Source organism: Nuphar pumila, chromosome 2, assembly GCF_984573655.1.
Source record: "Nuphar pumila chromosome 2, dmNupPumi1.hap1.1, whole genome shotgun sequence".
NCBI lineage: Eukaryota > Viridiplantae > Streptophyta > Magnoliopsida > Nymphaeales > Nymphaeaceae > Nuphar > Nuphar pumila.
Window position 1 is genome coordinate 99,504,817 of NC_143250.1, and position 24,207 is coordinate 99,529,023.

Consider the following 24,207-nt stretch of genomic DNA (forward strand, 5'->3'; position numbering starts at 1 on the left):
TATAGAGTTAAATCATGATTCCTGAATATGATTTGATATTTTAGGTTACCTGTAATTAGTATTTACTTACCAGACTATCACAAGTCTGACTCTGTGTTATGAGAAAATACAAGTTTAGGTACAGGACACTTTTCACGACAATGGATACTGGATAGGAGTGGCATCAAAAAATCCAGATTTTCAGAATCCCAGAAATACTTTTAGATTTTTAAATTTTTAATCCTAAATGTTAACTGTTTGGACCTTGTGTAAAGGACTGTGTATAATGTATGTTTGAATTTAATTATGTCCTTATTTATATTGTGGTTTGTGGAATGTAACCTACCTAAGGTTTTAAACCAAAGATTAAAATGGTTTTTGCTATTTATTTTAAAAGAAAAAAAAATAATTTTTATGTATTTTTCAAAAGTTAAAATTCTTGGGGCATTACAACGGTAGTTAAAAGTCTAAAAATAATAAATATGTGTTATCAATAGTTAACCTAAAACACAACCCTTTAAGTTCCAAGCATTAATGGTGACATGAGTCTTTTATTTAGTTTCACACTCTACTGATTGCTATAAACATATTTCAGTTCACCAAGCAATCAAAAGTAGAACTTGGCAAATGGAAGGAAGAGTAGCCACCAATAGAATAAGAAAATCTCAAATCCAAAGTGCATGTCTTGACTAAATGTTGCTTTAAAATAACAAACAACAACAATTACTGCCTCAGATTAGGAATACCTAGTTTGTAAGCTAACCTTGAGAAAAATATGCCTAGACATATTGAAATACAAATAGCATAACTCAAATATCTTAGAAGTATTATTACATGCAAATTACTTGTTAACGAGTCTTCAAAGATTGTGAACTCTATATCAAAGTTCACTTTTGCTACAAAGAGAAACTATAACCTATGACTCAATATGATATTCAAACAAAAAACTTACAAACTATTCAAACTTATCTCTCAACCACAATGAGCAATTAAATAGCAAACAAAGAAGGTGGTTACCACTTCCAAAACTTTAGAGAAACACTCACCACTAAAATTCAGTTATTCTTGTAACATCCTTGTACACACTTTTTATCTTTTCAAATGGATTCTCTATGCTCAACAGACACACACAGAGCGATACCACAAATATTTGTATGTCTCATAACCTATTCAAATATTTGACCATGATCCAAATCTACTTTGTGAGTTATGACCAAATGAATTAGTAAATTTGTCAAGAGCATATGAAGCAAGCATGTAATTGAAGAGGCTAGAAACACAAGCACTATTGTTCAATCTCAAAAAAGCTTCTATTTGGCACATTACTTACTTTTCTCATTATCCACTCTTCAGTACCAAATCACCATGAAAGCTATAAACACTGCAATATTGAAATTTATAACAAATTAAGTACCAACATTATGGTTTACAACATAAATCCAAGAAGATAGCAACAACAACCAATTTCACAACATAAACACTCTCAAGAAAATAAAGGCTATGCTTTCATCAAGTTTATCCAAAATAGGGTTCACCCAAAACATGGGGACCCTCAACACCAAAACATGGAGATGCAACAAATAACCCAAAACATGGTTCCCCACCTTTTACAAAAAATGTCAACAATGGATATGTTGACGATGGAATGAAAATACCAGAGAAAGGGAGAGAAGGGGGTTACCTTGAGCTTAGTGAGCAGGAGGAACAAGGTCGCAGGGTTGCAGTGGAGGGGTGTCTCTCCCTGGTATGCAACAAATGAAAGAGGGGGCAAGAAAGGGGCTTTGCCCTAGCCTAAAAAGTTTTTGATAGAAATGATTCCTTCACCCCCCTTGAAGGAGTCTTTCCCATAAAAAACTGTATCAAAATGTTTCTCAGCAAAACATTTTTGCTCATTTGGAAAGGTCAAAAAAACTATACAATTTTACGACTTCAGCTCACTTTCCTAGATGTTTTTTGTTTCCAAACGTGCCCTTAGAAAAAATCTCTTAAATAGAATTTTTTTCTCATTTGAAAGTCAAAAAAATCGTATGGATTTTTCACTTTACATCACTTTTTTTACTTCTTTCCCACTTTCAAACATGCACTAAGGATTTATTTGGGAACCCTAGTATGGCGCCTAGGCCGCTAGGGGGGTGGTCTAGGTTCAAATCCCATGGGCATCACTCCTTGTGCAAATTAAAGTGTGATGACTTCCTGTGGGCAAGGTGTAAGCCCAGAGTTTTCTGCTGTCAAAACAACAACTGTAAGTGTGGTAGTGTAATATCTCATAATTTTTGGATAATTTTTAAGATAAAAAAATATAATTTTAATTAAATATTTATATTTCATATGACAAAAATTATGAAAAATATTTAAATATGGGTTGATGTCAACATGGGTCTGGACATGGTCCACGGCCCATTGACAAGATCCATATATGATAAAAAAAAAATGAATTTATTTGTTTTTAACCTTTAAATTTGAGCAAAATTTAGGTTAAATTCAGCCAAAATTCATAAGCAAAATAGATCTAAGACCATAGTTAGATACGTTTCAGAATGTAGATCTCGTAGAAGATTTGTTTTATCGAATTCGGATAATGGTTGATTCAAAAAATACATTTTTCTAAATTGACCAACCTCTATTTTTTAGTCTTTTTCGATTTAGATCGGACTCGACCTACTTAGTTGGACTGATGTTAATATGGATCTGGATCCAGTACAAGATCCATATTGACTAGTACCCGGTTTGGGTTGAGATTCAATTGAAATTAGATATGGATTTGGATCATGGGTCCAAACCGGATGCATAATCCATCCATACATTTTTCAAACTAAATTGAATTTAAACTTTAAAAACATAAAAAGTGAAATATATGAATCTAAAGAGAAATGACGGGGTAGAACTCTACAACACTTAATCCTCTAGAAGTGGGCGTCCCTCTAGTATGAAATATTTCACAGGATAAAGTAATAAAAAAAAGAAGATAAATAAAAGATAGAGGTTAATTAGAGGTAGAGTTCTACTTGGGTAGAACTCTAACCTAATTATCTTGAAGGGGGTGTCACCCCTCTCTAGAGGCCTCTCAAATTATAAAAGGGGGAGAGAGCCTCTCTCTAGAAACCGTCCCCTCGAGAGAGAAAGAGAGAGAGGGAAAAGTAAGAAAAAAAGAGATAGAAAAGGAAAAAGAGAAAAATGTCATAGAGAGATAAGGAGAGAAGGAAAAGAGGAAAAAAAGAGAAAGAGAAGAAAAAGAAAATATCTCATCCGTCTTTTTCTAGATTCATTTTACGAATCTTTGAATCAAGGTACGGGTTTCTCTCTTTTTTCGATAAAACAAGGGTTTAGCTTGTCTTAAATCATGTGGGCTTAAGGATAAATTATATCTGAAAAATTGTTCATACGTATTTCATGTATTTTTGATGTTCTTGATGCTTAAATTTATGTTTTTGCATCCATGAACATGTCTGAAAATTTTTGCATGCATATTTCATGTATTTTTTATGTTCTTGATGCTTAAATCTATGTTTTTGCATCCATGAACATGTCTGAAAATTTTTGCATGCATATTTCATGTATTTTTTATGTTCTTGATGCTTAAATTCATGTTTTTGCATTCATGAACATGTCTGAAAAAATTCTGCATGCATAAAAAATTCTGCATGCATATTTCATGTATTTTTTACGTTCTTGATGATTTAATCTATGTTTTTGCATCCATGAGCATGTATAAAAATTTGTGCATGGATATTTCATGTATCTTTTATGTTCTTGATGCTTAAATCCAAGATTATTCATTTCTAATCATGTTTGCAAATTTTCAGCATACATATTGCTTATATTTTTATTGCTTTGATGCTTAAAAATTGATTTTCTGCATCCTTAATCATGCCTGCGATTTTTTGCATAAATATGTTTTCTAGCAACCTTGATGCGTTTACGATTTGATTACTTATTGCAGATTTTACATATATACATATCTATACACAATCTGGTTAACGATTGTGATATATATATACAAATGGTAGCAAATCTGTCATGTTTCGTAGATTGTATATATACCTATCTATATAAAATCTGGTTGCCGATTGTGGTATAAATGCAAATATATATAGCTGACATCAAAACTGTTATGTATCATAGATTGTATATACATATATAGATTTGTACGCAATCTGGTTCTTGATTGCAGTGCATATATATATATATATATATATATATATATATATATATATATATATATATATATATATATATATATATAGTTGGGCTGTGACAGCAATCATGTTGTCGGTATGATACTGTTCACACATATGTTGTCAGTATGTTGCTTTTCATACGTGTGCAATGACAGCAACATGTTGCCAGCATGTTGCTGGTCATATAAGTGTTGTTCTTTACCTGCTGCAGTTCGTGCATGCAATAGCTTATACATGTGCTGATCACACACATATTGTTGTACATTACATGTTGCTGTTCATGCCTTGTTTTTATGTACATATTGTTGTTTATACCTATTGTTGTTCATGTATATTGTCAACTATTCAAGTGGTTGTTCACACCTATTGTTGTTCGGGATGGTGATCTGACAACAATCATGCTGCTAGCAAGATGTTGGTAATTGTGTTGTGACAACAAACATGCTTTCAGCATGTTGCCGGTCATGCTTGTGTTGTGACAACAAACACACTCTCAACATCTTGTCTACGCGTGTGTAGCAACAACAAGTGGGTGGTAATTATAATTGTTGCATACATGTATGCAGTGACAGCATATGATATACATGTTGCTCATGTATATATGCAGCAACAACATGTTATATTGTTGTAAATATATATATATATATATATATATATATATATATAATATATATATATATATATATATATATATATATATATATATATATATATATATATATATATATTGTTGCATACATACATATGTATGCATATCACTGCAGTCATCTTTGTGTGGTAACTGTGTATTAGGGTTGCAGTCAATGCATTCAAAAATATGATTTTTTATTGAAATTGTGGAATCATATCGGTTTTGTATATTAATCTAAATCTGAGATAAATAGATGCTAAAGCTGGTTGATTTTAAAAGTTGAGCTTTTGGCTAATGTGATGAATTTGGTAAAAATTGGATTCATTCATTTGCCAAAAATATGCATTGATGATTGTGCATTGTGAACATAAGTTTGTATATCTGTGTGTGATTTATGTTGACTGAAATTTTGCAATGACATGAATTATTTTATGAGATTGATTAGTTGTTGGGTGTAAACCACTGATGGGCCTATGTAGGCCAGGAGCATGTGTTGCTCATGTTTTATTGAAACTATTTATGCATTGCAAAATAATTTTTGAAAATTATCGTTTTTTTTCAAAATTAATTGCATTGTTGAATTCATAGTGCAAGGGCTCGAATTTGTTATTGCATGCTGATTTGCATAACTGTTATTTTGTAAAGAACTCTTAATTGTTTAAGATGGTAAAAGAGACCAAACAATATAATAATGTTCTTCCTTGATGTTCCTTTGATAGTGTGAGAATCTTGGATGACGATCGTGGGAAACTGTAAGGATACTAAAACTCCATGTGCAATTGTTATCCTCAAGAACCCGATATGAGAGGTTCATGTTCTCAACTACGGTTTTAGGAAACTTTCAACTACATTGCCTGGAGTGTTGTTGTTGACTTAACTATAGTTATTGATATACCAAGAAAGTAGCATCGATAGATGTTGATGTCCTTACTATCTCAGCATTAAGTGTTGATGCTTAATATTCTGATTGATGGTGCTGATGCCATATATTGATTGGATAACAAGTATGAAATTCAGTAATTAAAAGTCAAATTATGTATTAAGCTATGACTGAGAACTACCTTGAACCTCGAGAACTCTACCCATTTTTTAGTATTCAGGGTTTTTAAGAAAAGTAAAAAATAATTTTTTGTGCATTTAATCATGAAAAAATAACTCCAATAATTAACTTAAAAAGTTATCCATGCATGTGCATTGATTAATGTATCATTTACTATTCAGCATTAGTTTCATGTATTCTTAAATATTTGATTTAGCATGATATTGTTGAATGCTTGCTTGAGCTGCTTGAATGATAAATTAGTTTTGATAAATTATTGTTTATGATTTTCCTTTAAATTTTTCCATGATTTAATTTATGTTATTTTTTTATTGTTAAATTTTTAGAAGAATTCGTATGAGGACTTCGGTTCTTACTCATTTTCTAAAAATGTTTTTCAGGCACGAAAGCTCAATAATGAGAGAGACTAACTGGCTGGATGACTCAAGGTTGTATGACTTGGTGGCCCGGGTTCTGATATGCATAGGATGAATAAAGTTGATTTTTGAATTTTAAACTCTCTTAACTTATTTGATTAAATAAATAAAGTTCAATTCATATTATTTTAAATTGACTCTGTTTGGAATGGTTGATATAATAGGTATATTAAATCTATGATACATCCCTGATCCTTGGGAGGTTTTCTGCAATCATTTAAAAAAAAACAAAAAATAAATCCACATTTTTTCGAGGGTCAGTTTGAGGTCGTCATAAGTAGGTAGCTAGGTTTATAATCCTGAGAGTGGGTTTTCCATGTAAATAAAAAAAAGTGTCTGAAAAGTTCTCAATGTTGATTTGTTCAAATGAAAGACCATAAGATGACATAGGAGGACGAGTTGCTTAATAAAAATGACAAAAACATCATCTTATACGTCAGGTCAATACCTGAAATGTAACTTAGGTGGTTAAACATAATTACTCAAATATTTGCATAAATAGCTGGTAAGTTGGGCAAACTTCTGTAAATTACTCTAATTTATTGGCAAAATGGCACTACCGCAAAGAATAAACTTTGTGCATGTTTGCTTGACCCCTCCACCTGAGACAAGGATTCACATGAGAATCCGATTTATGAGAATGATTCACTTCTCAACATGTGCACCATTCTCTCATGGTTTATGGGAGATCTCTCCCTATTGCGAATCATTTTCTCAGATGGATCATGAGAATGAGTTTCTTAAGTATGTGAATGGTGGGATCATGAGAATGAGTTTCTTAAGTATGTGAATGGTGGGACATGAGAATGAGTTTCCTTGGTGATACTGTGCCTCCTGAAAGCAAAAAGTACCTTGCGTGTGCCTTCACATGCACCAATATTTTTGCACTGTACGCAAAATCCTCGGTCTTATTAGTGTTCATGGTGGTCCAAACTCGAGGAAAGTTCGTTAGAATTTTCTCAAATCCAGCAATTCACTAAACTGGGATGGCCACACATCTGATCGAGTTTGATTAGACAAATATTTTAGAGTATGTTTATTCTGAAGCCATTTTGGGTATTCATCCTAGTGTACAACTCTTGAAAAGGTATACACCCAAAGTTTCATTTACAACACAACCCTCAACTGCTATCTTTTGCGTATCCACTTGTTTCCTCTGCAACTTGAGCCCACACACTAGCTATCTTCTCTGCATACCCAACCTGTCGAGAAATCACGTTTATGTTATTTACTACAAACTGGAAATATGAGGGGAAAAAAAGAGGAAATCATAAGCATCAAACTTTCTGTTTGATTCAGGTTATCACCTACAAAAAATTGACACTCTTTACGGCATGTTCTAATGCAAGAACACAAGGCATGCAGCATAACAATGAAAAATTTCACCTTCATAGCACTGAAAATTTTCATTAGGAACAAGTAGTTTATTGTTAACATCCACACTACAAGGTCAATAACATGGCCACCTTAAATGAGCAGTCAACTACTAAACCATGTTCACATACCCCCAATTCAATCCTTTCTTGAAAATCAAGGAACGACGAAATTTGGTTTAATCAGATATTCAAGCTCACACAACGGAGAATATGGTACATCAATTATGGTTCCTAGCTACACTGATCCCACAGAGATGCAGCCCCCCATCCACTCCTTGCCTAAGCTAAATAAAAGTACTAATTAAATTTTTAGCACTTCCTTTACAAAGTCTCTTTTGCCATTTCTGTTATCTCATACATACCCCTGATTTTGTACAACTGGCAGCATGACATAATGGAAACTTGACTTTTGATTCTATTTTGGTCAACATACCAATGCTTAATGGCCCTTCATTCACTGGTCATTCTCCAACGAGGCCACAAGAGATACCCAACACGAGCATCTCACAATGGTGATGCATAGTTTCAGTTGATCACGGTGGGATTGCATATTTAATATTTATGACTACTGAAAAACACAAACAAATCTCTCTCTCTCTCTCTCTCTCTCTCTCTCTCTATATATATATATATATATATATATATATATATATATATATATATATATATATATATATATATACTGTTTGACAACCAAAATTGGACCTAAATGCAATGGGTTACCTACTAACACTGCACTACAGCTGGTCTAGACGTTATGAACAGTATTGAACATGTCAATATACCATGGATATGCGGGCGTTCTCTACTCATAGTCATACGCTCACCATGAATCTTTGAATTTTGCTTGCATTGTCCCATTGTGTCCATGTACTGGAACTGAAACACTCAGGATTATGCAAGATTATACATGACTATTTTGGCTCTCTTCAGCCCTATCTTCTATTTCTAGGGGGTCTTTATTTGCAGATTCTTTCAATCAACTCCATCTATTCTGGTTTGGATGGCAGCCAGGACCATCTTTCCTGGTATCCATAGGACTACCTGCAAGCATGGTTTTCTATCTACTTTCATAGTCTATAAAGAATCAAGTTATAAAAGACCCGGCAAAACAAAGAAATATAAGCTTAAATTCATGCTTAAACTGTTAATAGAAATATTCAGCCTATATGCTTACACATATTTGCACATGTACTTTTCTGCCATCTTTGCAGCCTATGAACTTGTTTGTGTGATCATGAAAAACTGAGATGAAATCTACTTAGTTGGCATCCAGCCAGCATCATGCAGAAGATGAAAAAGGCATAGAGAAAAGAAAAGAAAAAAACAGAAAAAATAGGTGTCATAGATGCTTCAAGGTAAGCTGATTGAAGTATGACCTTTATGGGTCTTAGGTTGCTCAACTCAGATGATAGGATAGTAAACAGGTAACTATGGATGGGGCCCAGATCAAACTTCATATTTTGTTAAATTGTATATACACACAATGTATATATAATATATATCACTGTCACCAATATCATCGATATTTTGAAAATATCGTGAGAAATACCGATATTTTAAGGTAGACGGTATTAAACGGAATATCTTGCATTATTTTCCAAATATCACCGGAAGACAAAATATCACGATATTATCATGATATTTTTGGGATTTTTTTTTTAAAGTTTGCATTTCCTATTTTTTTGTTTCTTTTATATTTGAAAACCTTTAAAACATGTTTCTTTATATTTTTGCAAGAAAAATAATGAAAAAATTATTATTTTCTTATCCTTTTGTTGTTATTTATATTTTTTTCTAATTTTTTAAACTCCCAAGATTTTTCAACTTTTGAAAATATCTTCAAGAAATATTCTCACCAAGATAACACCTTGAACGATATAGGTGACTATATATATTGTTAAATTATACATATAATTATACTTATATATATGGTATTATATACATACATGGATATGTATATATAGAGTAATGGGTCCGTGCTAAACCAATTTGGTGTTAAACCCCGTGCTAAATGGGTTTTTCGGGCTTTTTCATTTTATTTTTAAATTCTGACCATACAGATGTGATCTATGTACTTGATTTTAGAGGGATCAGCTCTTGAAGCATTCGATTCCAACACATTGGTGGGTTTTTATAAAGTTCAAAAAATCAACGGTCTAAAATCTTTGTAAATTTTTTAGGCTCCAAACATCATTTTTTTCATCGAAAACACATGATCCAGGTGTGGATTCTTAGTAAATCGACCATGCCCAACACATTTATGGGGTCAGAACCACATAAAAAGCACTGGAGAAGCCCAAAAACCCCATTTAGCACGTGGTTTAGCACCAAATTGGTTTAGCACGAACCCATTTTCCTGTATATATATACTTGTATATATATAATATTATATATATTTATTTATATAAATAATATATGTAATATAGGGAGAGTCAAATTGAGTTTGATTCAGAGTTGCCAGTTGGGAAAGCGGGAGCAAGAAGTGAAAGCGAGACACTTCCAAAATTTTAGGAAACGGGAAGTGCGGAACGATTTAGAAGCGAACCAAGAATCGTATCGGAAGCGGCCTGGGAAGCGAACTGAAAGTGACCTAGGAAGTGAGGGGGAAACGAAAAAAGAGAAAAATAAAAGAAAAAGAAAAATGAAAACAAAAAAAATGAAAAAGGAGAAGCGAGCATCCCTTAAATTGGGAAGTATGCTTCCCCTAAATGAAAAGGGCGCTTCTCAATTATTTGGCATTTCCCAGCATGTTTCGGAAGCGCCATGTTTCGCGCTTCTGAAACGCACTTTGAGGAAGTGAGCTTAACTATGGGCGCTTCCGGTAACCCTGGTTTGACTGCTCCCAACGGCTAAAAATTCTAGCCATTGGGAGCATTGCTCCCTATCATGTTATGATATATGTCTCTCTCTTTTAATCCCTCACTCCTCTCCCTTTGTAATGTAAGCCTTTTTGGCACTCTCTCTTTATAAAATAAATTATATTTTTTTACTATTGTTTATCCCTTTGTGGGGCTTGTGAGTGTGATCTTTAGAACACTTTGTGGTTCTCTTTGTGAGTGTTGTAAGTGTGTTCCTTGAGAGAACACTTTTGTTATCTACATAAGTTGAAGATTGGAGAACCTTTGGTTCGTGATTAAAGTTTTCTTAAATCTTTACATGGTATCAGAGCTTGAAAATGTTAAAGCTCAATTGAAGCATCTTATTCAAAAGTATTGGTGATCTTGCAAGTGTGTTCAAGTGATCTTAAGATTCATTGGTGGAGGAGTGCCCTTTCCTCTCTTCTTTCTTCTCTTTCTCTTTTCCTCATCTCTTAGTCCTTGTAAAAATGGATGACAATGATAATGTCACCATTAAACCCATAAAATTTAATGATTTCAATTATATAACATGGGATTCTATCATGAAGCACCTTATTTGGGAAAATGGATTATGGGGACTAGTAGATGGATCTGATCCGGAACCCAAGTTAGTTCTCACTAAGGTAGAGGGTGAGAAAGAGGTTCCTCTAATCGAAAATGAGAAAACTAAAGCTATAATCACTCATGAGAAGAAGTTGAAGGAGTGGAGGATGAGACATGTCAAGATCATGTCTTGGCTTATTAGTAGTGTGGATAAGTCTTTCTAAATTTGAGCATGCTAACAAAGCTTGGGATTATCTTAAGAGAATGTAGTCTCCTAAAGATATTGCACATGTATGCAATGTGCAAGAGAGAGTTCAGACTATGGTTCAAGGGGATAAAACCATGGTTGCCAGTTGAGGAAGCGGGAGCGGGAAGCGATACGGGAAGCGGGAAGCGAGGCACTTTTAAAATTTTAGGAAGCGGGGAAGCGTGGGACCACTTAGGAGCGATTCGGGAAGTGTCTCGGAAGCTACCTAGGAAGCGTCTCGGAAGCGAGGGGGAAGCGAAAAAAATAAAAATAAAAAATACAAAAAAATTGAAAAAAACAGGGGAAGCGAGGGGAAGCGTGGGGGAAGCGTGATGGGAAGCGCGCTTCCCATTAAAGGGAAGCGCGTCCCCCATTAAAGGGAAACACGTCCCCCATTAAAGGGAAACGCGCTTCCCAAAAAAGGGGGACGCTTCCCCCCACGCTTCGGAAGCGCGAGGTTTCACGCTTCCGAAGCGCGCTTCCCCTTTTAGCTAGGCGCTTCCGGTAACCCTGGATAAAACTATTACAGAATACTATAATGATCTACCCAAACTTTAGAAAGAATTCGATCTTCTATAGCAAAAGTTGCATTGTCACGAAGACAAGAACTCTGCCAAAGACAAATAGATGCAGAGTACTTTTATCAATTCATTAATGGTCTAAGGCCAGAATTTGAATCTACAAAGTCTATTCTTCTCCATAGAGGAAAATTGCCCTCTATTGAATACACTATATAAGAGTCGAATATGAAAAAATAAATTGAAAAAATATGTAAGCAAAAGTGAAGATGACTTAGTCTTAGTCGTTTCTAGACCAAAAAATTATGTTCGTGCGTATAAGTCACCTCACTATATAAGACAAGAAAATGACTGAAAAAAAGAAAATCATTTGTTGTTTTTGTTATGAATCGGGATACACTAAGCCTCAATATCCTAAACTAAAAAGGACATTTGAAAAGAAGGTTGCTTCGATTGACTCTTCACAAGAGTCAAAGGACAAGGAGAAGAACATTCTCACACCTCAAAAATCATCTATTGGAAGCATGTCTCTAGCTCAATTAATTGAAGCCCTTCAACCTCTTAGCTCAGATATCTTATTTGGACCCAAGTAAGATACATTAGCTTCTTGATTCTAGTGCATCTTTCCACGTGACCCCAAACAATGATATTTTATCTTAATGCTATAGCAACTCAAGTATGTCAAAAGTTTTTACGGCTGATGGTACGCCTCTTGAAATCAAAGGAATAGAAAGTTTTAAAAAGGATCTTTCAAACTCCAAAAAAAATCTCATTCCAAAAATTAAATACATTCCTAAATTAAATTTGAATATCTTATCCGTGTCTCAAATATCCGATTATGGTTGTAATATCTCTTTCTCTTCAAATGAATGTTTGGTACATGATCGCCAGCCAGGAAAGCTTATTGGGCAAAGCCATAGAGAGGGAGGTTTCTACTATATGATTTTTTTTGGAGATACTAAAAGATGCCTTTTATTGTAATGTCAAAAAAAAAGGATTTAAAATTATGGCATAAAAGATTAGGACATCCTAGTGTATCTAAAATCCATTTTTTTTCAAGTTTGAAAAGATTTTGTAATATTAATTATTTAACTTGTGAAGACTGTGTTCTTGAAAAAATGAAAAGATTATCATTAAAAGATAAAACTTTTATTTCATCTAGACCATTTGAGTTGGTTCATTCAGATGTTTGAGGTCCAGCACCGTGCATATGCATATTATGTTATTTTTTTAGATGACTTTACTAGATATACTTGGATTTACTTTCTTAAGCATAAATCTGAAGTATTTTTTCACTTTCAAAGTTTTCATAAGATTGCCAAAAATAGATTTGAAAAAGATATTTCTATATTTTGGAATGATTTAGGAGGAGAACATTTGTCAAAAGAATTTAAAAATTATCTCTACTCACATGGCATCACGCATCAAAGATCGTGTCCACACACACCACAACAAAATGACCTAGTTGAGAGAAAACATAGGCACATTATTGAAACTTCAAGGACTTTACTTATTGGTAGCTATGTGCCTAAGGTTTTTTGGGAAAAATCTGTCATGATTGCTATTTATCTTATAAACAGAATGTCATCTTCTTTCCACAATATCTAACCGGCTAAAAAACTCTTCAAACTCTTCCCTGATTATTTAAGATTATGAATTTTTTATTGCAAATGTTTTATTTTTACCAATAAGAATGATAAGTTTTCTCCTAGAGTTATTCCTTGTGCCTTCTTTGGTTATGCCAATAACAAAAAAGGATTCTAATTCTAAAAATGGAAAAATATACATCTCTCGAAATATAACCTTCTTGGAAAAAGACAAATTCTTTGATAAAGATCAACCGAAGGAAGTAACTGAGTACTCTTTTTTGTTTGATGTTGTTTCAAAACAAGGTTAAGACAATTGTTATTGCAAACATGATTTGGAGAACATTATTGGATCTAGTGATTTTGAATCATTTGATGAATTGTCCCACAATGATCAAACTTGTATACAATATTCTAGGCGGAGAAATCAAAACCCTCCATGTGCACTTGAAAAGTTTTCTAACCTTAATAAAGATGAACTATAAATTAGAAAATCATCTAGAATATCAAAACCCCCAACAAAATTTGTATCCTATGATTTTTTTCTTCAAAATATAAAGCATGCATAGTCCTAATTCATTCATATGTAGAACCTTCATCTTACGCTCAAGCCAAAAAATGCCCTAAATGGGTTAAAGCTATGAGGATAGAACTTGAAGCTTTGGAAAAGGCTCAAACTTGGTCTATTCAAAATCTTCCACCAGGAAAGAAACTCATAGGTTGTAGATGGGTATATAAAATAAAAACCAAAAGTGATGAAACTCTTAAGCGATATAAAGCTAGGATAGTTGCAAAAGGATATTTGCAAAAACATGGCATTGATTATGAAGAAACCGCTTCACCGGTTGCCCACATGACCACAGTTAGAACTCTCATTGCAGTAGCTTCGATTAAAAACTGGTCTATATATCAAATGGATGTTAAAAACATCTTTTTAAGTAGAAATCTTATGAAAGAAATGTACATAGAGGCACCCCTGGGTATGAGCTTTTCTCAAGAAAAGATTCTTCACCCTCAAAAGGCGTTATATGGGTTGAAACAGGCACCCAAAGCCTGATATGATAGATTTAGCAAAGTTATGTTTGATATTGGTTTTAGATCTTACTTGACTGACATTGATTTGTTAAAAATTCTAGTGCAAGTACTGTCATTTTGCTACTCTACGTAGATGATATGATAATCACTGGAGGCGACAAACAAGGAGTTCAATATATAAAAAAAAAATTAAAACTAGTTTTGAAATGACTAATTTGGATTTTCTATGTTACTTTCTACAAATGGAAGTTTGTTTTTTATATTATTCTCAGGTTTGGAATATCAAATAATAAGAAGGTTGACACTCCTGAAATAACAAATGTTAAGATGAGAATTGATGATGGGAAGCCTCCAACTCCTTATAGACAGCTTATCAGAGCTCTTTCTTACCTAACTATTACTAGACTTGATATAGCACATGTTGTACACTCAGCCAATCAGTTTCAGCATGTTCCCATATCTGTTCACACAGGAGTTGTTTTGCGTATTATTAGATATCTTAAAAATTCTCTTTCTAGAAACTTGTTTATGTCTTCCTCTTCTACATTAGATTTACTTGTATATACATATACAAACTGGAGAGGTGATACAAACAATAGATAATCAACCACAAGTTTTTGTGTTTTCTTAGGTGAATCATTGATCTCGTAGAGGTGCAAAAAGCATAACAAGGTCTCTCTTTCCTCAACCAAAGTTGAGTACAAAGTCATGGCTACTACTATAATGGAGGTAGCATGACTGAGAAGACAGCTGGCTCAGAGTTATCAATCGAGGAAGCGGGAAGTGATTCAGAAATCTGAAGCGGGAAGCGAGGCACTTTCAAAATTTTAGGAAACGAGAAGTGTGGGATGACTTAGAAGCGAACCAAGAATCGTCTCGAAAGCGACCTAAGAAGCGAATCGGAAGCGACCTAGGAAGTGAGGGGAAAGAGAAAAAAAATTAAAAATACAAATAAATAAATAAATAAATAAATGGAAAGCGAGGGGGAAGTGCACTTCCCCACTCTCTATGGCATTTCCAATAACTCCGTGCTGACTGATATGGGAATCAAGATTCTAGGATCTTCAAAGATATGTTGTGACAACAAGAGTGATCTATATTTTCAGCAACAACACTTTTCACGAAAGCACAAAGCACATCAAGATGGACTACCATTATGTTCAAGAGAAATATCTTGAAAAATATCTTTAAAGAACTATAGATCTGCCTTATGTCACATCAGAGTACCAGTTGGCAGACTTTTTTACCAAACTTTTCTCTGCTCCTAGGTTTCACTTCATTTTAGGCAAACTTTTGGTTATCCTACCGTAAGTTTGAAGAGGAGTGTTAAATTGTATATATATTTATACTTATATATATATATGGTATTATACTTGTATATATATATATTTATATAAATAATATATGTAATATAGGGAGTCAAACTGAGTTGTTCATGTTATGATCTCTCTCTCTCTCTCTTTTAATCCCTCACTCCTCTCCCTTTGTGTATAAATAGGGGTGTTCTCCCCTTTGTAATGTAAGCCTTTTTGGCATACTCTTTTTGTTAAATAAATTATATTACTATTGTGTATCCCCTTTGTCAGGCTTGTGAGTGTGATCTTTAGAACACTATGTGGTTCTCTTTGTGGGTGTTGTAAATGTGTTTCTTGAGAGAACACTTTTGTTATCTACATAAGTTGAAGATTGAAGAACCTTTGGTTCTTGATTGAATTCTTTAATCTTTGCACATACATGTATATATATATATATATGTATTAAATACATTTATAAATGATTTTTTGTATTTATTTTAATTCTTTTTTACCAGTAAACCAAAAGTTCACTAGGTTTGACTTCCCGTTGGGGCTAGTCCAGCGGCTACAAATATAGACAGACTAATATATCCAATGCCTCTTAGGCCATCTTATGTGTACATAAAAAGGGGTGTGTAATATCGTGTGTTTTTTATTCATTTTAAATTTTGAAATTTCTGAAAATTGGGCTAAATATTTTATAAGTTGATAGAAATCTTTGTTTTTAGGTGGCGTCTAGGTCTGGGTGTGACCCAAGACCCATTGACAAGACCAAAATGAGAAAAATAATATTTATAAATTTTTTTGTTTTTGACCTTTAAAATCAAGCAAAATTCAAGTTAAATTCAGGCAAAATTCAAAGGCGAAAATCAAGTAGTATATCATTAGATGTGTCTCGCAATTTTGATAATATTGATATTTAATTTTTTTGAATTCGGACAACGGTTGGCCCGAAAATCACGATTTTCAAAAATAACCCGCATTTGTTTTACCATTTTCTTGATTGGATCGGATCGGAACCGCTCCATTTGATCCAAGTTGATATGGATCTGGACCCAGTCCAAGACCCATATTAACTAGGATCTGGTCTAGGTTGGGATCCATATGGATTTGGATCTGAAATACAAGTCCAACCAATTTAAAACTTTAAATGTAATCTAAAGGTTAAATTGAGAGGACTTCCAGAGGGGAGAGACACCCTCTGGAATATTAAAAAAAATAATTATTTAATAATTTAATATTAAATAATTAATAAAAATATTAAATAATTAAATTTCAAAATTTTATTTATTGGATAAGGTGGAGTTCTATATGGAATAGAACTCTCCCTAGGTAGGTGTTCTAGATAGATCCCAAATTAGTTAATAAAATAAGTGATAATAAGAGGATAGATAGTAGTGGTTAGAGAGACATAGAGTTCTACATTTTGTACAATTCTATCCTCTATAGAAGGACTCTAGAAGGGACGTCACCCTTTCTCTAGAAGACAAAAAAAAAATTATAAAAAGGTCTAACTCATCTCTCTCTCTCTCTAGATTTCATTTTCTATAGAGAGAGCAGGGAAAAGAAAGAGAGAAGGAAAAAAAAAAGAAAAAGGAAAGGAAAAAGAAGAAAGAGAAGAAAGAAGGGAGGATCACTTTCCGTTCCGATTATCCGACGAAGATTTTTTGATCTTTTCCCTTCTCCGATCGAAAGTATGGGTTCCTCTCTTGATTCAAATGGGAAAAAATAGGCTAAATCAGGTTTGTGTGAAATTTTAGTTAGAAAATAAGAAATCTGATTTTTGAAGCTTATAATGCCTCGATGCACGGTTGCATGTATCTCGATTTTTTTGATAAAAGCACGTTTTGTTTCTTGTTTATTCATGTGTAAATCCATGTCTAAATTATCGATATAGCAAAAGCATGCTGGATATATATATATATATATATGGGGGTCGGCCATAAACCTGAATGACCCATCAAAGGTGCTGGTTTGGAATCAAATCTGACCCCAAACCAGGCCTGCCGCAGGGACCCACCCACACACGTGTGTGTGTGTGTGTGTGTGTGTGTGTGTGTGTGTGTGTGTGTGTGTGTATATATATATATATATATATATATATATATATATATATATATATATATATATATATATATATAGTGTGTGTGTGTGTGTGGTGGTGGTGGGGGGTGACCATGCGAGGTCTGGTTTGGATGATATACTTGTCACAGATTCAAGCATGCTACTGCCATATTTAATGGGGTTTTTTTAACCTGCCATTAAGGCATATGTACTGGTACAAAAAATCTTTTAGCTGTTAAAAATAATAGAAGAACCGAATTTCAGGTACGGCTGTGCAGCAGATTTATTTTTCCAACATGTTTTTCTTTCACTTGACTGTTGATATGACTGTGTTTGATCGACTGTCAAACTGATCTACTTATGCTGAAAATCTGTTGGCTGTACAAAAATATTTAGAGCCAATTTCCTTGATAAGATGTATAACAGAATTATTCCAGCACCATCAATGTATTATATTAAAGATACTTGCTGGCTGCCGAAGTTGTTTTTATGTTTTAAACTATATTCAGATGCGGTCAGGTTGATTCAAAACTAGTTTTTATTTTGGTTTAAAATCTGTTGTAGTGCAGTTTTTGTTTGATTTTAGAAATTTGTTTACTGCATATGGCAAATCTGGTCGAGATTTACTGTGTTTACACAGGTAAATCTGGACAGACTTGCAGGCTTTTGCTAGTGGACAGATCTGCTGCGTTTACGCAAGCAAATCTGGTAAACACAGCAGATCTGAACAGATCTATCACTTTATGTCGCTTGGACAGATCTGTCCGAGCTATGTTTTTTGTGCTGGCTGACTGTCCTTGTGTGTAGGTTCTTCAAAATCGAGCTCGCAAAATCATGTTTTTGAATTGGCTATTATGCCGACCTGTGTAAGGCCTGTCCAGAAGTTTATTCTAGTCATCGGTTGGCTGTTATGCAAAAAAAATGAAATATGCTTATGCCCGATAGTGCTGATCTCTAACGATCTGCTATTTATTTCATGTTTTACATAAACCGACCCCTGTGTGGGTTAAGAACATGTTATTCATGTTTTTTTTTTCAGCAATGAGATGGCTGTCATTAGGTTGTTCAATGCTGCCATATGGGTTGGCATCGAAACAACCTTAATATCATGACTTTTGATCCAGGTTAGCACCCCGTTAAAATATTTCGTACATGCTGTTATAATCAGCAGAATTTTATTTGTTCTCAATACTGCCAAAGGAGTTATTCTAATGTTGTTAAATGTGTTCTATTTATGATATCAGTGGGCTGTTGTAGGGCAGCACAATGCTGCACATTTTTGTGGAACATTGTCCGCTGTCCACAGCCTGTGGCTGCATGTTTCTGCATGTTGCCAACAACATACTAATGCCTAGGGACAGCATGTTGTGCTGTGGCATAGTTATGACCGGCAATTATGATATGCTTCCTGAACTATGTAGTTATGCTCAAATCCGATCCATATAAATTTCAGAGTACTTGTTGCATATGTTATTCATTGATTTATCGTGTTGCAATGTTTATGTCATATGCATGAAAAATTATGAAAATCATTATATGCATGAATATGATCACGTTCACATTTAAGAGCTTATGCATAAAATGGATCATAAGAAATGCATGTTGCAAACATTTATTCATATGCATATGCAAATTGTTTTATATATACATTCTTGTTGTGTATGAATACATGTGGACATGTTTTGAACTGCATGTTCACTAAGGATTTAGCTTAAAATGCATTGGTGGTCAGACGTGAACTGTAGGCCATCTGAGCCAGGAGCATGTGTTGCTCCAAGATTTGTTTTTATCCATTGCAAAATTCATTCTGAAATAATTAGCTTTCTAATTGCACTATTAAATTGTAATGGACTAGATCCCGTGTTGGGCTCTGCATGTTGATTTGCAAAACGTTTTTTGTATAAAGAACTTGACTTTTGTTAAAAAAATAAAAAAGATAAACAGTGTAATTAATTTTCTTTTTGAATGTCCCTTCAATAGTGTGGGAATCCTGAATGACGGTTTTGAGAAAACCGTGAGGATACTAAAACTCTGTATGCATTTGTGCCTCTGAACCCGATATGGTGGTTCACCTCCTGACTACGGTTTTAGAGAGTTTTCAGTCACTTTGCCTGAGGGGTGTTGTGACACAATTATTTTTATTGGTATACCAACAAAGTGGCGACTGATGTCCCGACATTAGATGTTGATTTCTAATGTTCCGATGGATTGTGTTGATTCTTGATATCGATTAAAGAACAAATGTTGAACCAAGTAACAAAATACAAATTGTGTGTTAAGCTATAATTGATAATCTATCTTGGACTTCGAGAACTGTTGTGCCCGTTTTGAGTATCCGCGCGTTTAATAAAAAGTGAAACTAAACTTGTGTGCATTTAATAGGGACATGCATGCAAAAAAGAACTCTGATAATAACTTAATAATTTATTTATGCATGCGCATTGGATCATGCATCTTTTACTGTTCTGCATTAGTTCATATATTTATACTTATTCTGTCGCATGTAAAAAATTATTATTGCATGATACTTGCTTTTAAATGCTCGAATGGTAAATGAATTATGAAATTGTTGTCCTTGTTACTTTCCTCTTAATCTCTCTGCATAAATTTGGTTTATACTCTTTCTTTTCTACTTGGATTATTAGAAGAATTTGTATAAAGAATCTCGAGTTCTTACCCGGTGTTTCAAATATTTTTCTAAAGACCTGGAGCTCAGTGATGGGGGTAACTACCACATGAAGGTTGCGAGATCGCGTGACTAGTTTCTGATATTTTTTTAGAGTGTGGCTCTGGATTTCATTCTTTATTTTATTCTTGTTTTATGACATTCATTATTAATTAATAAAGTTGGTTATTCGTTGGTTGATTCAATATAAAATCACTTATGGTTTGGTAGTGGTTAAGTATGTGAGGCCCCAGATCCTTGGGTTTTGGTTTCCGCAATTCTTTTTAAAAAATCACTTTTCACGAGGATAAGTTAGGGTGGTTACAGGGTGAACCCCCGCTTTGATGTTATGCTTCTTGCATGTTTGAGTTATTAATAAAACAATATTTTTTACATGTGAGCCTTGTGACCACTTTTGTGCTTGTCCATTTTGATTCTTGGTGGACACTTTATTCATGATTGAAGGCCCTTGATTATGTAACGACCCTAACTTATATCCCTTGAAAAAGATTAAAAAAAAATTGCGGAAATCTTTTCAAAAATCCAGGGTCTTTACAGTTTCACTCCCAATTTGATAACCAAATACACCACAAAAACTCTTACATTTATCATCCTTACCAACGCAAACTTTTACTGAATAATAAGTGATAAGTCTTAAAACAATAGCATAAATGAAATTGAGAGTGCATAGACAACCAAATGTAAGAGAAAGATAAAGAAGAGTGAGTCACGTTGTCCCTCTGTGAACTGTCTAGCAAAAAACGTAACACTCGTAGCTCACCCAGAAGCTAGGGCGAAGAATTCTGCGTACGAATCCCTCTAATGAAATAACTAAGCATAAAAAACACAGATAAGATTTCATGCAATAGTTCGGAGGAATGCAATTATGACAATTGCATAATTCAATTTAGCATTCATGCAACAGGGAGCATTTATTAAGAATGAAAAAACATTAATCAATAATAAGAATTATAATTCAAGTAAGCAAAACATTTATCATGCATTAGAACTTAAACATCATGCATTCATCAACATGTAATAATTAAGGGAACAGGCAAAATGTGCATGATCTAAGGCATAGCAGGAATATGTATGATTTATGTGCAATGCATGAACACTTTATTATCTTTCCTTAAGATTTTCTTTTCATATGCATGTCCCTATTAAATACACACAATTTAAGTTACTCTTTTTAATTACCGTTGCCCGCGGATACACCAAACATGTAAGATTTTTCGAGGTCAAGTAGGGTTCCCATAATAACTTAGCACACAAGTTGCATTTTATTACTGGGTTCCAAACTTAGCCCTCGACCGAATCACCTTCGGAATATTAGACCTCCATATCTAATGTCGGGACACCAGAGACCCTCCATGTCCACAAGTGTCACTTTCTTGGTATACCAAAACAACAACTATGTCGAACACACCACTCCCAGGTCAAGTGACGGACTCTCCCTAAAACCGTGGCAAGGAGAAAGAACCTCAATATCGGGTTCAGGGATAAACATTAGTGCACACAGTCTTTTTTTTTATCCTCATGATCCTTCAAAACCGAATCTCTAAGATTCTCAATCTTCCGATGAGAGATCGCAGAACATATATTACATTGTTCTTATTCATTGTCTTTTTTATTAAAACCCAATTATTAAGTTTTGCAAATCAGCATGTAAAAGCAAAGGCAAAAGCTCGCATCTATCCTTGTGAGAACCATCATGGGCCTCCCGCCCATGGAAACACATAGAACAGTGCAATACAGTGCAATAAAAATAAATGTGATTTTTGCGATGCATTTAAAATACATAAAGGAAGAGCAAACCAAAGCTCGAGGCCCACTAGGCCCATGATTCATTTTGAACATCGATGCATCGTATGCAAAAATCATAACAATATGCAATGATACCAACATGATTCCAAATGCACATTCATTCATACCAATTTAACAATGTGCATGAGCTACCATAGTCATATGCATGTGTTCACCATCCATGTGAAATTGCTTTCATGTAATCACTTAACACATATGCATTCATTCATGATTCATAAGTACATGAGAACATTTATACAGGATTATACATGCTAAACACACGTCGATTTCATGTATGCACATGCACTTGAAACCAATCCATAAATGCACGATAATTAAACATGTCCCATAAATGTAGGCACATGAAACTTTTCATTCATAACATGTGTTAACATCCACACACATGAACATAACCCGGATCTAGAAATTGAATTTCAGGGCTACACACATTCATATCAGATATGCACTTGTACCAAAACAAACTTTGCAATAACATGCTAACAGGCATGCATTCATATCCAACATGCTAAATTCAAACTAAAGCATAAGAAGAACTCCATTCATCAAATTACGTCCACCATACTTAGCAAAAATTCTGGAAAATAATCACATGACTAGGCACGTTCTTTTTAAGTGTACATGAGCACTTGGAATCACTTGAGATAGTATGTTGCTAATGCGTATCGTATCAATTCCGAGCATATGAAACCAAACCCCATTCTTTTATACACAACAAGCCAACTTTAGTTTAATTAACAAGTCTTGAAATAAATTTAAAAAGCCTAACTGAATACCCAAAAAATTTTGAAGAAGGTTTACACCCAGCTGGCTGGGGTTTCAAACAAGCCCAACTGACCTTAGTCAGCTGGGTCGGGTCAACCTTGGGCCGGACCTAGCAGGGGACTGCCAGGTCTGTCCCAGTCCTGCCTAAGGCCGGACTGGGCCTGGCAGACCCCTATCAGCCCGGGCTAGCCGAGCCAACCCATACATAGGTTCCTCTTTTATTATTTTATTTATTTATTTATTTATATATATATATTTTAAACTGCCCAGGTCTCACTTAGTGATACTACTTTGGTTGCTTGTCCAACAAGTGCTCAACATGTGGATCAAGGTCAGAGCTCCATGATGAAGATGCACAATAATTACCTGTCAGTTGATAGAAAAGCACCCAGATAGTCCACGGTTTTTTTTTTTTTGTTCTTCACAATAAGCCAATTTATGGTCCATTGCACAGGGCCAACATGAACAAGGGCCTAATTTCCTGACAGTGAAAGGAGCACCTGTCTAAGAAAATGATACAAACTAAAGACCCTAGCAATAGATTTTTTTTTTCTATGCATCTTCAGCTATGAAGATATACGTAAAAAAAATATAGTTGCAAATCCATAGCCATATTTTCAGCTATGAAGTTTACAATCTCTGGCAATTCATAGCCAATCTCATGATAATCACCGCAGAAGAATAACATAGCATATTATCTGCTTATCAGAGGTAATTAAGAAGAGAGGCATTCTGAATTTTTGGCTTCCTAAAAACAAAATCAACACCCAAGCAAGATAGTGATCAAAAGGCAAAAAGAACCATAAAAGATTGTCACACTACAACCTACATAACTATCCAACAAGTTATGTCACACGGATACTCTATTAGTCTATTTTGACTATCATTCCATAACCCTTCATATACAAGTTATATTGAAAATTTCATAAAAATTGTTATACCCCGTATCCGCAGTCATATCCATGTGACAACCAACAAGCCAATATTTTTATATTTGGCATAAAAATTACAAATGTAGTCCATGGCCAAAATCTGTTAATGACTGTTAATCTATGAAAATCTAGAACCCCTTCATAAGCCATCCAGTATTTTAGCTTCCTCAGAGTGAGCTGTGAAGAGTACAACATAACCTATGTCACATGGACTCGGCTCCAAGGTCGCCGC

The 24,207-nt window shown here is 34.2% G+C and overlaps 1 protein-coding gene across 1 annotated transcript in view; it reads right to left on the bottom strand.

Annotated features, from left to right (window-relative positions):
* Positions 1–7,181: 7,181 nt before the first annotated feature.
* Positions 7,182–24,207, bottom strand: part of LOC149846363 (sorting nexin 2A-like) — a 65,167-nt gene continuing 48,141 nt past the window's right edge. The window contains exon 5 of the mRNA XM_089996324.1: positions 7,182–7,466. Within this exon, the coding sequence (XP_089852450.1) occupies positions 7,386–7,466 (81 nt within the window). The 3' untranslated portion in view covers positions 7,182–7,385. The remainder of the gene's footprint in view (positions 7,467–24,207) is intronic.